Genomic DNA, 14,277 nt, shown 5'->3' on the forward strand with positions numbered 1-14,277 from the left:
TTTCAAGCGAACTTTTCACAAGAAGGTATTGAAGACAAAGAAAAGTGAGTCTACTGTGACTGAGAGTCCAATACCTACCTGACAACGTCCTTCTAAATATTAAATGATAGGATGTGTTTAGTATAAGCATCTGGCATGGTGGCTATGTTACACTGTAGCTATGTATTTATTCATGGCTTTACAATAGGACTTAAAACATATATAGGTGATGGCTTTAAATTTAATTCTGCATATGATTATATTTTTTCTTTAGCCTACAATTGCTTGAAAAACAGTGACTGTGTTTTATTTTTTGTGTATGCTGGTTTATAACAGGTAGTTCCTCTTGGGCAGTCCACAAATATTTGTTGAATGATTGAATGAATGAATGAATGAATATAATAAGATTCGTTTTCTGAATTGAATAAAATAAGGAGAAAAGGGAATATGAGAGTGTACTAATATGCTTAGTATTCACAACCTGAATTTGGATGCAAGAGGGGTACTGCTGGGGCTCACAGAAAATCTTCCAGATCTCTGTGCACCTATATTCAGTAGAGCCAGAGGTTATTATACTCTTCCCTCAAAAACAGCCAAGCTAGGCATTTTTTCCCCTTTTATTCCTGTTCTTTATTCCTAGAAACACTATAAATTTGGAAAGCTGAAAGTAATGGTCAAGATTTGGTATTCATCCTATGTGTTTATGCTTCTAAAGGGCTATCAGAGGAAGATGCTAGTATAAGCTGCTTCCAGCAAATGAGCTCACCACAGAGGATGTGAGAGTACCAGACACTTCCAAAGAGGATAAAGTGTGGGGAGTTGAAAAGATGAATGAGAGTCAAACAGCAAAAACATAATGAGAAACTAGAAAGATGAAAAAAGGATGTCCATTAAATTCTCATAATGATCAGCTATGAATATGAATCAGTTAACCTGGTCCCAACCAGTTAACTTCCCAAAACATAAAAGCTCTTTCCAAGATAATAAAGCATATTATGCCATTCCGCATTTGTTTTTGTCTTTTATTTTTTAATGAATCAGCCCAAAAGTACCCTGCAAAGACCTTGTTATGGAAATTATTACTATAAATTGCTTGCTTAAGGTGACCCACATGTGTCTGTGCTCTGCAATCCCCGCTGCTTTGAATAAGCAGGGAGGGTCAGCTGAGAGCTGAAGAGCACATCCACTGTTCGGAGGACAGATGGACAAATGTCAACTTAGAAAATTCAACCCATTTCATGGATAAGGGATCCTTGGTTCACTGCGCCTACTCACCGTGGTCAAGGATATATTTCACAATCTCCCCATTGCCGGTTTTAGCTGCGTAGTGAAGGAGTGAACAGTGGTCTGGTCCCTGAATTAGCAGACTGCCTCCATTTTTATAGCTTTCTATTAGCTGAAAAAGAGACATGAGAAGAAGCTCAGGCAGAGTCCGGAACAAGGGACACAGCTAACCAGTGATCAAATAGCAATAATGTATCCAGCCACAAATGATTCCAGCCTCAGAGGACACACAGAAAAGTCAGAGATTAATGTTCGTGGGTTTACAGCCAGTGTCTCACTGAGCTCCAGAGGAGGTATGTGGGTATGAAACAGACCAAGGGAACTGAAACATGCTGAGGTACTGCTTTTTCTTCTTTTCTGTGCACTGGTCTCTATCCCAAGGGGGTAAATAGTGGAGACAAGAACAGAAACTCCCCTATGTTGGCTCAGCATTCTCTCGAGTGAAAGAATGACTAAAGGCTAATGGCAGGAATAGCTTGGTGTCTGGTACCTAAGCTCCTGACCTGTCCTTTAGTTCTCTCCCAACCTCTGATGAAAACACCTAATACAGAAGCTGCCTCCCATCTTCCTGCATGAGACCACAGCACCCGTGCACGTTCTCCGTCCAAGCGCACACACATGCCCTGCATGAGACCACAGCACCCGTGCACGTTCTCCGTCCAAGCGCACACACATGCCCTGCATGAGACCACAGCACCCGTGCACGTACTCCGCACAAGCGCACACACATGCCCTGCATGAGACCACAGCACCCGTGCACGTTCTCCGTCCAAGCGCACACACATGCCCTGCATGAGACCACAGCACCCGTGCACGTTCTCCGCACAAGCGCACACACATGCCCTGCATGAGACCACAGCACCCATGCACGTACTCCGCACAAGCGCACACACAGGCCTCTCTCTTCATCTAGTTCTGCAGCCCAGCCTACGTGCCTTCTGCTAACCGTCCAGCACGTACTGATGAGGCTCGAGAGGTTCTGTGGGGCAGCAACCAAAAGGGTTAACATGACATGGCAGAAACCTAAAATACCTAAAATATGAGAACAGACTGGAAAAAAAACACACACGGAAATTTGCAGCCTGAGAATGAGGTGGCTAAAGGAGGATATGGTCTAAGTTCATGAAATACTGACTATTATAAACAGTGTAAATGGGTCCCTGTTCTCCAAACTCCAGCATATCAGAGCAAGAAGAGCCTTTCTGGAGCTTCTAAAAGGTAGTTTTAGTACAAACAGTCATCAAATGACGCAGCAGGTAATGGAGAAAAGGAACATGGCTGCCACCAAAAGAGGTGAGATGACACAACTTTATTAGAAAATCAAACACCTCATAAGGTCAAAGAGAACAAACTCATAGCTCACGCTTTCATTCAATACAACCACAGACCCGCCCTATGCCAGCTGCCAGGCAGGCAAAGACGACCAGGACTCAGTCACTCACCTCGGAGATGTCACTCACAGTCCATGGGGGAGACAAACATGTATAAAGAATTACACCGTAAGGGAGGAGGCACATGGTGAGGTTATCACAGGGCACCAGGGAAGTGCAGGTAGGGGATGGAAAAAGTCATGGAACGAACACTTCCTAGGAAACAGATCGAAAAGGAGTAGCTGAATGGAAGTCGGGAACATATGGGACTTCCACCCCCAAACTGTGGAGCAGGAGACAGAAGCTGCTCCTAGTTCTCCACAAAAATCTAAGAGAAGCCCGCTCCGCTAACGGCCCTGGCTTACAATGACACTCCCTCTGTCTGTGGGCGGAACAGCAAAGGATTCGGGCTCAGCAGAGCAGCGCAGACCCAGGCGGGGAGCTGCGTCCCGTCTGCCTCCGTGGTGTCCGCAGACACCGTGACATTAAGGGGGGCGCGGGCCTCTCATGCAGCCCTGCTGTACGGGAGCCACTCCCAGGGGCCTTCTCGCTGGGCTGGCGCCTGGGTCTTCTGTTCTCTGCTCACCGGCCCTCCCTGGCTGGCTCCCTCTCCCCTCCTTTCCCTCTCTTACACACATACACACGCACACATGCACACACAGCAAGCTTCATATTTCATATTTATCGTGCTTTCTACATGGAATAGAGGAATTAAAGAAGATGGAGAAGAAAGAAAAGGGGAAGAAAAATACTTGGGAAGGAAAAGAAAAGAATAAGAGGGAAAAAGAAAAAAACTTAAGCCCTTATATCCCTTATATTTCATCTCTAAGTAACTAAGGTGTTATTAAGTCATTTCTTAGCCATTTAGAAAATAATTATAACAAAATGCAATAAGATAACAGGCTGGATGTAGTGATTTCCCATATCTCAAATTGTTCTCTACTAAGTACAAAAGAAGCATGGTAATAGGCCATGGTCCTGGAAAATCTGTTCCTTAGACTAAAAAAAGCATATGTAAAATAAAATGAAAAGGTTTTGAAAGTATGGTAGTTTGCAAAATTTTCTGGCTTAGAAGCTCGGCAAGGGCAGGAATCAGGTCTTACTCATATCTTTATTTCCCATGTAAGGCCTTGCAGGGAACAGAGGATAGCATTTAATCCAGGAAACGGCACTGAACTCACAGGCATGCTGCTTAGAGCACTTTTCTCTGGGTAACAATTCCTAGTGACACTATGATCTAGACAGTGGCATCAGCACTGATTGCAGGAATACGTGTCTAAAGGTGGCAGTTAACTGAGATGTTTGCAACCTTCTCACCATTTGCTTTCTGCTAGCAACCTGTTCAGAATGTAGCACAGAGGTTTCTCAGTCTCTTCAGCAGATGTACCTCAAAAGAAGTTATATTCAAGGGCAGTGCTTTGCAGCTTTCTTTACGGCTTTTGGTTTCATGATCTGCAAAGGCACCATACACCATAGACTGATGGGTAAGGCAGACCTTCTGCCCCTAGGCAGCTGCTGAAGTTATAGATCAAAGCAATACCGGCGTGGGTTATACAAAGATCCATACGGACAGTCACAAGTCCCAGTGCCCCAAAATGATATGGGACCAATAGAGCTTTTAGAATACTCGTGGACTATAGTTTATTTTATAACAAATACTTGTATTCCCTCCATATTTATCTATTAAAAAAACAGACTATCACTACATTAATACAACAGCTTACATTTTAGAGTTCCTTCTATGTAACAGGAACAGTCTTAGGAGCTTTACATGCAGGGTTACATTCAATCCTCACCATTAAGAAAAGAGTGGGGCAACACTATGACTCCACTCTACAGGTGAGGAAACTGAGGCACAGAGGAAATTAAATAATTATACAAAGTCACACATACAGTGAATGGCAGAACCAAGATCTGAACCCAGGAAGTCTGACTTCAGAATTTGCATTCACTCTAGAAACAGCAGGGACCACTTCCCCCCTCTGAACTAAACTGAGCAGAAAACATAAGCACAAATTGAAATGTTCAAGCAGATCAGAAAGAGTATCTTCTTTTGGTTAACTGTGACCCCCAAAGTACAAAGCTGTCATCATGTTGGAAAATGTAGGCTCTGGACTGGAGAATGCATTTCTGGGTGTTGTCCAGATAATTCTTACAGATGCATTCATTTCAAGACCTGTCTGAAAAGAAATCTTTAAAATTTGAATACCAGCTTCTGGAGGGCAGGAATTCCAGGCACTGAGCACTTCATCCTGGGACATGCAGTCCATTTTAACAAGGAAACAGTACGGTGCCCTTGCACAAACCCTTTGCTGTCAGGAAATGTGGAGAATCCTGGGAATATTCTGCTCATCTTCCCTGCTCAATTCTTAAAAAAGCATCCTTCCTTTTTCTACTCAGCCAGCACAGGCAGAGGGATGATAAATGACATACAGGATCATGAAAATCTGGTGAGGAATGGTGTGGATTTAAAGTTCTGAAGGAATCACCATGAGTTTTGGTAGGAAGATTTCTTACCTTCATAAGATCACCAGCTATTACTGCCTGCAAAATTGCTGTGAAAGACAAAAGAGAGATGTCCCATTAGTAGAAGACCCTCTCATTAAAATATTACAAAGGGCTGGATCCATTTTTTTTCCCCAGACATAGTCTACATTTGGGGAAGGAACCAGGGAAGGAGAAGCAGGCCAAAGGTTGGATCTTGGAACAGACTAAGGCCTTCTTTTTAGCCCTTCCCTACCCAGGCACCCATCACATACATCATTCTAGAGCCTTCTTGAGATCCCTGTAGACCTGGTTCAGCAAAGCGAACATGCAACGTGGAGTCACGCAGATTGGGTTCAAATCTTAGCTCTGATACTTATAAGCTGTGGAACACTGAGCAAATCATTTAACCCCTCTGAGCCTCAGTTTCCACATCTGTAACAAAGCAAGCTTAATTCTTGAAGGATTGTTAAAAGGATTAATTAAATCATATAAATATTATTAACTCATTCACTGATGCGGAGCCGGTGCCTAGTCATGACTGTTTTCGCTCCCATCTTTTGGGCTCCTTCTTTGTCTTCTTGGGGCTCAAAAAATTACCAGTAATTTTGTTGGTGTGTTTTGTAGTGATAAATAAATACCTACTGCTATGGAAATGAAGAGGACCAGAGATAGAGAAGAGAAAACACATATATTTTAATTATGTTCTGAAGAAAACAACATGTGTTTAACATCTAATTCATTGGTGACTCTTACAGAAAGATGCTATAAGTCTTAGGTAACCTAAACTAATTGTAAGAATATGTAGCCTTAGGGGGAAGTGCAAGTGCATGTTTGTAGAAGAGAAATGAGGAAATACTACTGATAAAAGAGGAAAAATAATATGTACACGTCTAATGATCATTATGGTTCCTAAAGGGAATACGTACATTAGGTTGGAAATTGTCCCTTCAGAAAAACAAATATCTAGATTCAAAAACTACTCAAAAAATAGATTTTAAGGCTTCAATGTCACAAAAATCTAGAAGAAAATAATTTAGTTTTCAAAGTGTCATTTTATTCCTGTTTGACTAGTCTCTCATAGAGTTGGCCAAAAATTCAGTATCATGTCTCAAAGTACATGGAACCCTTGACAGCCACTGAGCAAAGCCCTCAAAGCTTTTATATCAAGCATTTATGAGCCCTGGATAACCAGATGCAAAGGACCAGAGGTACATTAAACTCGTTCCTGGTGCAGTGCTGAGTGCCTTCCTCTGATCCGAGCAGAAGCCCTGCAACAGAAGTGGGATGCTGGGGGCTGCTGAGCAAGGGAAGGGGCAGGACACAGGAGGAGAAGGGAGGAGAAAGGAGAGTGGGAAGGAGGGGAAAGGATGTTCCCTTGGCATAATAAGCAGTAAGCAATACGCTATTTTCATCTCCCGGTGGCTCTGACACACTGCTTTGTACATCATCAATGCACAATTACTTGTTGAATAGATTGAAAAGAACATGAAGAGAAAAAAGGAGAACGGGAAAGAGATTAAAACAGCAGAAAGGCAATTAATAAAATGTTATATGTCAAAAGAGCCTAAGAAAACATGTGTCTCACTCTTCATATTGTAGATGGGTGCTGGAGTCCAGAGGAGGGGGGGACTCTCCTGGGACACAGAGCCAGTAGTGGCCCAGTCACCACCGTAATGCAAGTCCCCGGGTCCAGTCCAGGCCTCTGTCCATGCCCTTTGTGAGCTCACCGTACAAAGCTCTGCTAGGCTCTATGAGGCCAAAGAAAATGGAAGAACATTGTCTCTATAGGTTATCCAGCTTACAGTGTTATGAAGAAGGCACTCGAAGGAACCTTATTCCTTCTAATCTCTATAACTTACCAGATACAAATTTTAAATAATTAAGTTTAAGATTTAATTGCAAAATAAGATTAACAGCTGTCCTGCTCATCTCTCTTTAATAATAATAAAACCAAAAAATAGGCTTGATAGATAGATTAGCAGAAGGAGTAGTTTCAGTATTTTTGTGACTGTGCATAAAAAAGGTATACAGACAGACACTTCAGAAGGAGCCTAGCTATAAGGGTAAAGTCGGTGTATGAAGTCAAGCAGACACATCTGTCAACACAGCTCCATCAGATGAGAAGCAGAAATGAAGGAGCCGTTATGGGATGGTGCTTGACCCCAAGATGGAAACCTTACATCAGAGGACAGGGAGGGAGAGGAAGGAAAAAATATTACCAACTACATGTCTGGGAGAACAAATCAGTTTGGACCTTTAGACAACAGAATATCCATATTAGGAATGAAATATGATTAGGGAAATTGCCCCAGGGGGCATTTAATGAGAGTTTAAAATCACAGACAGAAATACAAAACAGCATACTGTCTATGTTTTTAAGATCATATTGAAACATTTCCAAAAATTAAAAGGAAAAAAGGAGAAAATATAAAGGAGAGAGAAAAGAAAAATGAATTCATTAAAGTACCAGTGTAATAAAATTTGGTGCGAGTAAGCAATAAATCAAGACAATGAAGGAATTCCCCAGGACACAGTGTATTTAAGGAGCACTAAAATGAAAAGAAAGAAAGAAAAATAGGAGAGGCTGGGGGAAAACTTCCTGGCTAGCTGTAGCATTTAAAGATTTCTTGGAGGAGGAAAACTTTAGGCCAACTCTTCCACGATAAGTGGGATTAATCGGCAAGGAAGATTTGGAAAATCCTTGTAAGATGCAGGTAGGATATGAACAAAGACACAGAAGTTGCAAGTCGTGGTGTCTACGGGAAGCTGCAGAGAGCTGTGTATGATCAAGCCTCAGGTAACGTCCTGCAGAGTCACGGTGTCAACTTGAGTGAGTGCTTTTTAGGTCAAAGATAAGGCACTCAGATTTTATCCTGCAGGTGATGAGAAACTGTAGAAGAGGTACATCAGCGCAGCACGTGAATGTCCATAAGCATGCCAGTTTGATTTCATCCCTCTATTCCCAGCTTTTAGCTCCTTTTCTCCAGATTGCCCATATTGTAGCTTCTTTCGATTTTCCACCCTGGAGTCATTCACAGGCATTATTACTTATGTTTGTTCGTTTCCAACAGCCACCCAGTTTAAAGTCCCCACGAACAGGTTTGAGGATCACGTAACAGAATCATAACCACAAATAATCTCTAATTGTACTGGATGGAGATGGTAAGCATGAATATTTATTTTTAAGTCAAGCAATACACCCAAGGGTAGCTATTATGCAAACATTATTAGGCACAAGGCCTACTTCTCTCTCCTGATTAATGCCCTTCCCTATGAACACTGTTGTTAAAGATTTCCTGTGCATAAAGAAAGCTTGAATCCATTAGTATTCCACTCCAGATAATAGCCTTCTGAAAAATTAAGCTTAAAAACAAATAATGAGTTGTCATAATGACAGTATTATTCTTTATCATTTCTTGAGCTCTGAGCTTGCTCTCTTGCCTTTTCCAAAAATCTTTCATATTAAGGAAATAATGCTCCTAAATTCAAAGAAACAGGAGAAGTCAAATTAGCAATGGGACATAAAGTTTATCGACTAGATGAATAATTAGTCTCCTTGGCAATTAAATCACATAAACTTATGTAGTTAGAGAAGTAAAGGGGTAGAGAACTGAGAAGTGTGTCATTTGTAGGGGTTACAAGTTGAATCATTAGCTCATATGAAATGGTTTATTTTTCCTTCCAAGAAATTGCTATCCAGTAAACATCCCAAGACGGAAAGCTGGAACTGAGAGGCTCCATCTTCCTTCCCAGTCTGTCTTTCTTAAACCTGGATCTCGAAGAGTCTGGATATCCTCAGACGTCTGTGCACAGAAGGAGAGACTGGCTACCACCCGGAATCAGGATAGGACAAGCACAGTCCAGGGGTCCACAAAGTCCATGCTAGGCCCTGTTTGAGGTTTTGGGGATATAACTGTACAGAACAAATTCCATCTCTCAGGGAACTCACATCTTGGTAAGAAGTCCAAATTAAGAAGAGATATATTATAATTGAGTTAGGAATCAGTGCTTGGTTAAGTTCTGTGAGCACCACTAACTAGCTATGACCTTGGGCAAGCTAGTTTACCAAGCTTTGGTTCTCTTACGAAGAAATTGAAGAAAAAGCCAGTTCTTTTGAAACTCTGCCTTGCCAATAATCTCAAGGAACAGAGAATCTGACCAGGACAGTCTTCTTACAGAACAGCATGAGATGCTGATATTTTTAACTCCATTACACAGGAACAGAACCATTTCTCATCTAGGAGATGAGGTTAGACTAAGGCCATCACAGTTCTATGTTCTGGCATGTGATTAGTTCCAAAGGGGTGGTTTAAGGTAGTGATTTTTGCTTTGCAGCCAAAAATATTTAAGAATAGAAAATATACAGAACATGGCAAAGCCACATAATATGTTTGTGATTCTCAATAAATCAATGAAATAACTATATTATATATAAAACAGAGTCAACTCTGAGCACTTACGTCTATTTAAAAAGTTTAATTTCTCAAGTTCTGCAGTATTTTTCAGTTCTTAAATAAACATGCTATTGCCAAATTGTTTATTTTTCACTTAAATAATGATGGCAGTCATCAAAATGATGTGGAAGAAAAAACTGTGGAAGAAAAAAAATGAAAAGTAAAACCAAACTGTTAAACAAAGAATGCCTTGTGGAGCCCCAGTGGGGGGAAATCAGTTGACTCCCTGAGAATCATATGTATCTGGCTTTGCCAAGTTCTGCACACATTTTACTCCTAAATATTTTCATCTGCAAAGCAGTAAGAACAACCGAAAATGATCCCCTCAGAAGCAGTCATATTCTACTTCCCAGAACTGTATTTGGTTAGGTCTAACCCTCCCATTTCATTGATGAGGAAAGAGGCTTGAGAAATAAATGGACTTTTCAAAGGTCACACAGGTTGTTAGCAATCCAGCTGAGACTCGGAGGGACTTGTAGGGGTTTTTGTGTGTATTTCTTTTACACTTTTTTTTCATTGTATTGTTTCTGACCCCTAGGTCAGGGTTCCTTCCGCCATGCTGCTTCTCCTTTGCTGAACCTGGAGGGAGGTGGGCATGAATTAAAACAAACAACCCCAAGTAAAAGTCTCATGAATGCATCACATACAAAATGAAGTCAAGTCAATGGATGGCTTTAAGCTCCAGATCTTTTTATGCCAAAGGGGACACTGAATAATGAGCACATCTGTGGCGTATGCCATGTTCATGTTTCCCTTGATCGGAGCCTACTGGTGTCTTCATACTTTCCTTTCATTCAAAGTTCCTTATTGCTTAGCCACCAGAAAGCTTGCACTGTCAGCTGCCCAAGAGCCTCCTTTTCTGAAATACATATTTCTGCACAGATTTTCCTTATCAGACACATTCTGTCCAATTTTTCTACTTTGCAAGCATTCAGGCATGGTACATGAGCAACAAACTGAAGGCTTGGTTCCCCAAAATGGAATTTAGTGTAACTGTCAAACATAGTAAAGGTAATGTAAATATTTAATGGTATGGATGACCACAGTACATTATGCTAATTAGGCATAAATGAGAAGCAGCCCATGAAAATGACTGTACTTGATATTATCTTACATAGTGATACTGAACAACTCCAAGATGAGATGAGAGAGAGGAGGAATTAGGTATTTCTAAGGCCATCTGTATTTTAATCTAGGCCAAGAGGAGGTTTTGATAATATGTGCTAAGTTGTTAATAATAATAGCTAAAATACTGAGGAGTTTTTATAATCAGACAAATTCAAGATTATTCTTATGACACACACATCTGTACAACTTCTCTATTGCTGCATAGCAAACCATCCCAAAACACAGTGGCTTAAAACACACCTATTTTGTTAAAAAACATGCAGTTTGGAGAGGGTGGAGCCAAGATGGCAGCATGAGTAGAGCAGCAGCAATCTCCTCCTAAAACCATATATATTTTTGAAAATACAACAAATACAACTCTTCCTAAAGAATATGCAGTTTGGGCAGGGTTCAATGGAAACTGCCTCTGCTCCATCTGGCATCAGATTGGGGCAGCTTCACTGGGAGCTCAGAGATCCACTTTCAAGATGATTGCACATGGGACTGGTAACTGGGTGGGGCTTCAGCGGGGAGCTTTGCTTCTTTATGTGGGCTTCCATGGGCTGCTTGGACTTCCTTCTAAAATGGTGACTGGGTTTCAAAAGCAACCATCCCAAGAGAGCCTGGTGGAAGTCACCTTGCCGTGGCAATCACACAGTGTCACTTCCATTGTTGTAGGCCTAAGTTTGCCCATATTCAAGGAGTGAAGACACAGACCCCATACCTCAATGAAAAGAATGTCAAAGTCATGTTGCAGGAGGAACGTGTGGGATGGGAGACAGTGCTGTGGCTGTTTTTGGAAAACACCATCTGTCACATCATACACTTGCATTGTGATATGCTTTGAGTGAGAGGCTTGGTGCTGACTCTCAGTAGTTTGGGAAATGGCCGTGAAAATAGCCTTTTCCTGCATCACCTATGGGAGTGTATTTTGCGTACAATACCATCTGCTTTATGTCATGAGTATCTCAGCAGAAAAAGAAAACTGCAGACTGCTTTGCCGAAGGACCAGCTTTTAAAGGGAGCAGGAAGAGGAAAGGCAAGCAGAAGACTATGCAGACCACACATACCTGTTGAGCTGGACTAGGAATTCTATCTCAGGTGGCTCCTCCCCAGTCTCTCCTTAATACACAGATGTGACAGAAGAATCTGTCCCTCCTCTCGTCCCTCCTCCAGCCAGGCAATCCTGCCCACCCGCCCACCAGTTTCTCCTCCATTGTCTAAATACGGACTGGAGGGGGCCGAGTACTCATCTCACCTGCCTTGTCATTTCATCATTGTTAGGATCCACCCACCAGTGGCATCTAAAGGCCATTAAATGCTACAGCGGTCTAATACTCGGATACCACCCGCGCCAAATCCCTCTCAGAGTATAAACCATAGATGGGAGACATAAATAGGTTTTGTTTCTAATTACAGAGCTAATCCTCAATTGAATTAGTCTCTGCTAATTTAATGCATGGATGTGTATGGTTCTTTCCACCTGCTGCAGTAATCCTTTTGAAGCTACCACTAACACATAAGAGGTTTCCTATTTGGAGAAAAAACAGCTCCTATCCAGTGTTCCCTCCTGGCAGAGAACTCCCACCTTGCTGCCAGAGGGCCAGGATGTGGCCCCTTCAGAAGCAGTTGGTTCCATTCTCTTATCCACCACTGGAATTGGCTACAGACAGTGCAGGTGTATCTCCCAAACCTCCCAATTGTTTATCTGTTGCTGTGAACTTGTTCTTTGGCATTTCACATGTCCAAGTCCCATCTCTGCAATTAAGCCATAAGCACAGGGACTGTGTTTTGCACTTGACCCATATTCCATCTTCCAGTGCAAACTCTGTAGTACAGGAAATATTTGAAGTGCTTAATGCTTGGTTGATACTTGTGATCTGATGATCCAGCCTGCTTTCATCTCAATGTTCTACAAACTCGGACTAAGGAAGACATTCTAAGGAATGGAAGAAAGCCCACTATACTGGCTCCTGCTACACTTAGCAGTTAGTTTTGGAGTTGAAGAAATTTTCATATTTTCACCATTTTCATATCTAATGGTGTTTATTAGATGTAGTGAAACACCATTGTTAAGTATCTGAATAAACCAGAAAGATTTATATGGGTCAAATCAGAGTCCTGTCCTAAGCAATGATGTGTTACTTCCCAGAATATCTGTAGTAAGCCTTGGATCAGTGTTAAAACAAATTTCATGAGTTAATTCATTTGCTTTGAGCACTGGGTTAGTGAAGACAAGTTCATAGGTTAAGGGACCAATTGAGGTCATGCTCTTCCACAGTCACAGTATGTTACTTTCAGCCAGTTGTGTAAAACTGTGTGCCAACAGTCACAAGAGGGATGAGAGAGGCTCTTGCAAGTATTTTTGTGGGAATCTATATAACTCCAAATAAATGTTTTCTCTGTATTACCTTTGGATGTAGGGGGTCAACACAATTTTTTATATAGTGCCACCTTCTAAAGTAATATCCAACTATTCCATTAAAACAAGAAAAATAGAAATTCATTTTTAGCATCAACATTATAGAACCCCATCAACTGTTTTAGTTCAATTTGTTCAATAAATATTAAATGTTTACCAATAGGGAGGATTTTTTCCATATCTGTAAAGGGTTTTAATCTAACTACATCTGACTAAATTCATGAACCCAGAAGTAATTATAGTACATAATGACACTCTTTCTCCTTCTTAACATTTGCATGAAGCAATACATGTTAAAATGCTTAGTGCTTTATCAACTGCTTGAGCAGTGTAAGAGCGGTTTAAAAAAAAAATCTAGTATTCTCCACAAGTCCTCATCCCTTGAATGCTGAGAGAATTTAGATGGACAGACTTTGTTTTGTTTATTTTTGCTTTCCCAGCATTTGGATGATAAAACTATAATCCTGAGAGGGTAAGAGAAATGGAAGAACTAATAAACAAGGTCCTGTTCGCCTCACAGAGGAGAAGAAGGTGCCAAGCAGAGGAACTGCCGCTGGCCTTCACTCCTAACAACTTTTCCCAAGGATCTTGGAGATAGGATCAGAGCTTTTGGCTTCATTCCCTTCCCTCCGTGTCACTCCGGCTTTCCTCCTGTGATAGGTCTCCTTGAAGTCGTTTGATGGATTTTAGCAGTGTCCTTGAGGACCTCTAAAAGGAACTTTTAGGTTGAGAAAGTGTGCTCATATTTCATTCAGTGATAGCTGCAAGCAGATCTGTTGCGGCCTGAAAGTGATGGATGGTTATTGGTTTTAACCAAACATCGAGACTGCATGGGAAATGGTGTTGGAGGCCAGGCTCCAAGTACAAATGAGTGCGTCCTAGAGCTCAAAAAGATGATAAGTGTGTGGGTCATGCGGTCACTGGGATGGACACTAAGTACCTTATCACTGCCTCGCAGCACACTGATCACTCTGTAAGATGAAGGCCTTTCACTGAGAAGAATATGTTTAGCCAAGCACTCCTCACTGACACTACAGTAAAGCCAAGGAGGACTTAATATAGCAAAGGTTACTCAGGGACACATACCAGCAAAATGCACATGTAGCAAAAACTCTGTAATTTCTAGAGCCTTCCTTCACTCACAAGGGTAAAGACAGGCAAGATAACTTGTATT

General features: G+C 41.5%; 1 protein-coding gene across 10 annotated transcripts in view; it reads right to left on the minus strand.

Annotated features, from left to right (window-relative positions):
• The window catches only part of DGKI (diacylglycerol kinase iota), a 395,960-nt gene that overhangs the window by 14,691 nt on the left and 366,992 nt on the right, over positions 1–14,277 (minus strand). For 8 of the 10 annotated variants that reach the window (XM_057504796.1, XM_057504798.1, XM_036905523.2 and 5 more), the window contains 2 exons: positions 5,151–5,188; positions 1,255–1,375 (listed from right to left, as the gene is read on the minus strand). The exons of 1 other annotated variant lie outside the window; for it this stretch is intronic. In XM_057504796.1, coding sequence (XP_057360779.1) covers positions 1,255–1,375; positions 5,151–5,188 — 159 coding nt within the window. The remainder of the gene's footprint in view (positions 1–1,254; positions 1,376–5,150; positions 5,189–14,277) is intronic. One more of the 10 variants, XR_008998562.1, reaches the window with a different exon arrangement.

This window comes from Manis pentadactyla, chromosome 7 (genome assembly GCF_030020395.1).
Source record: "Manis pentadactyla isolate mManPen7 chromosome 7, mManPen7.hap1, whole genome shotgun sequence".
Lineage (NCBI taxonomy): Eukaryota > Metazoa > Chordata > Mammalia > Pholidota > Manidae > Manis > Manis pentadactyla.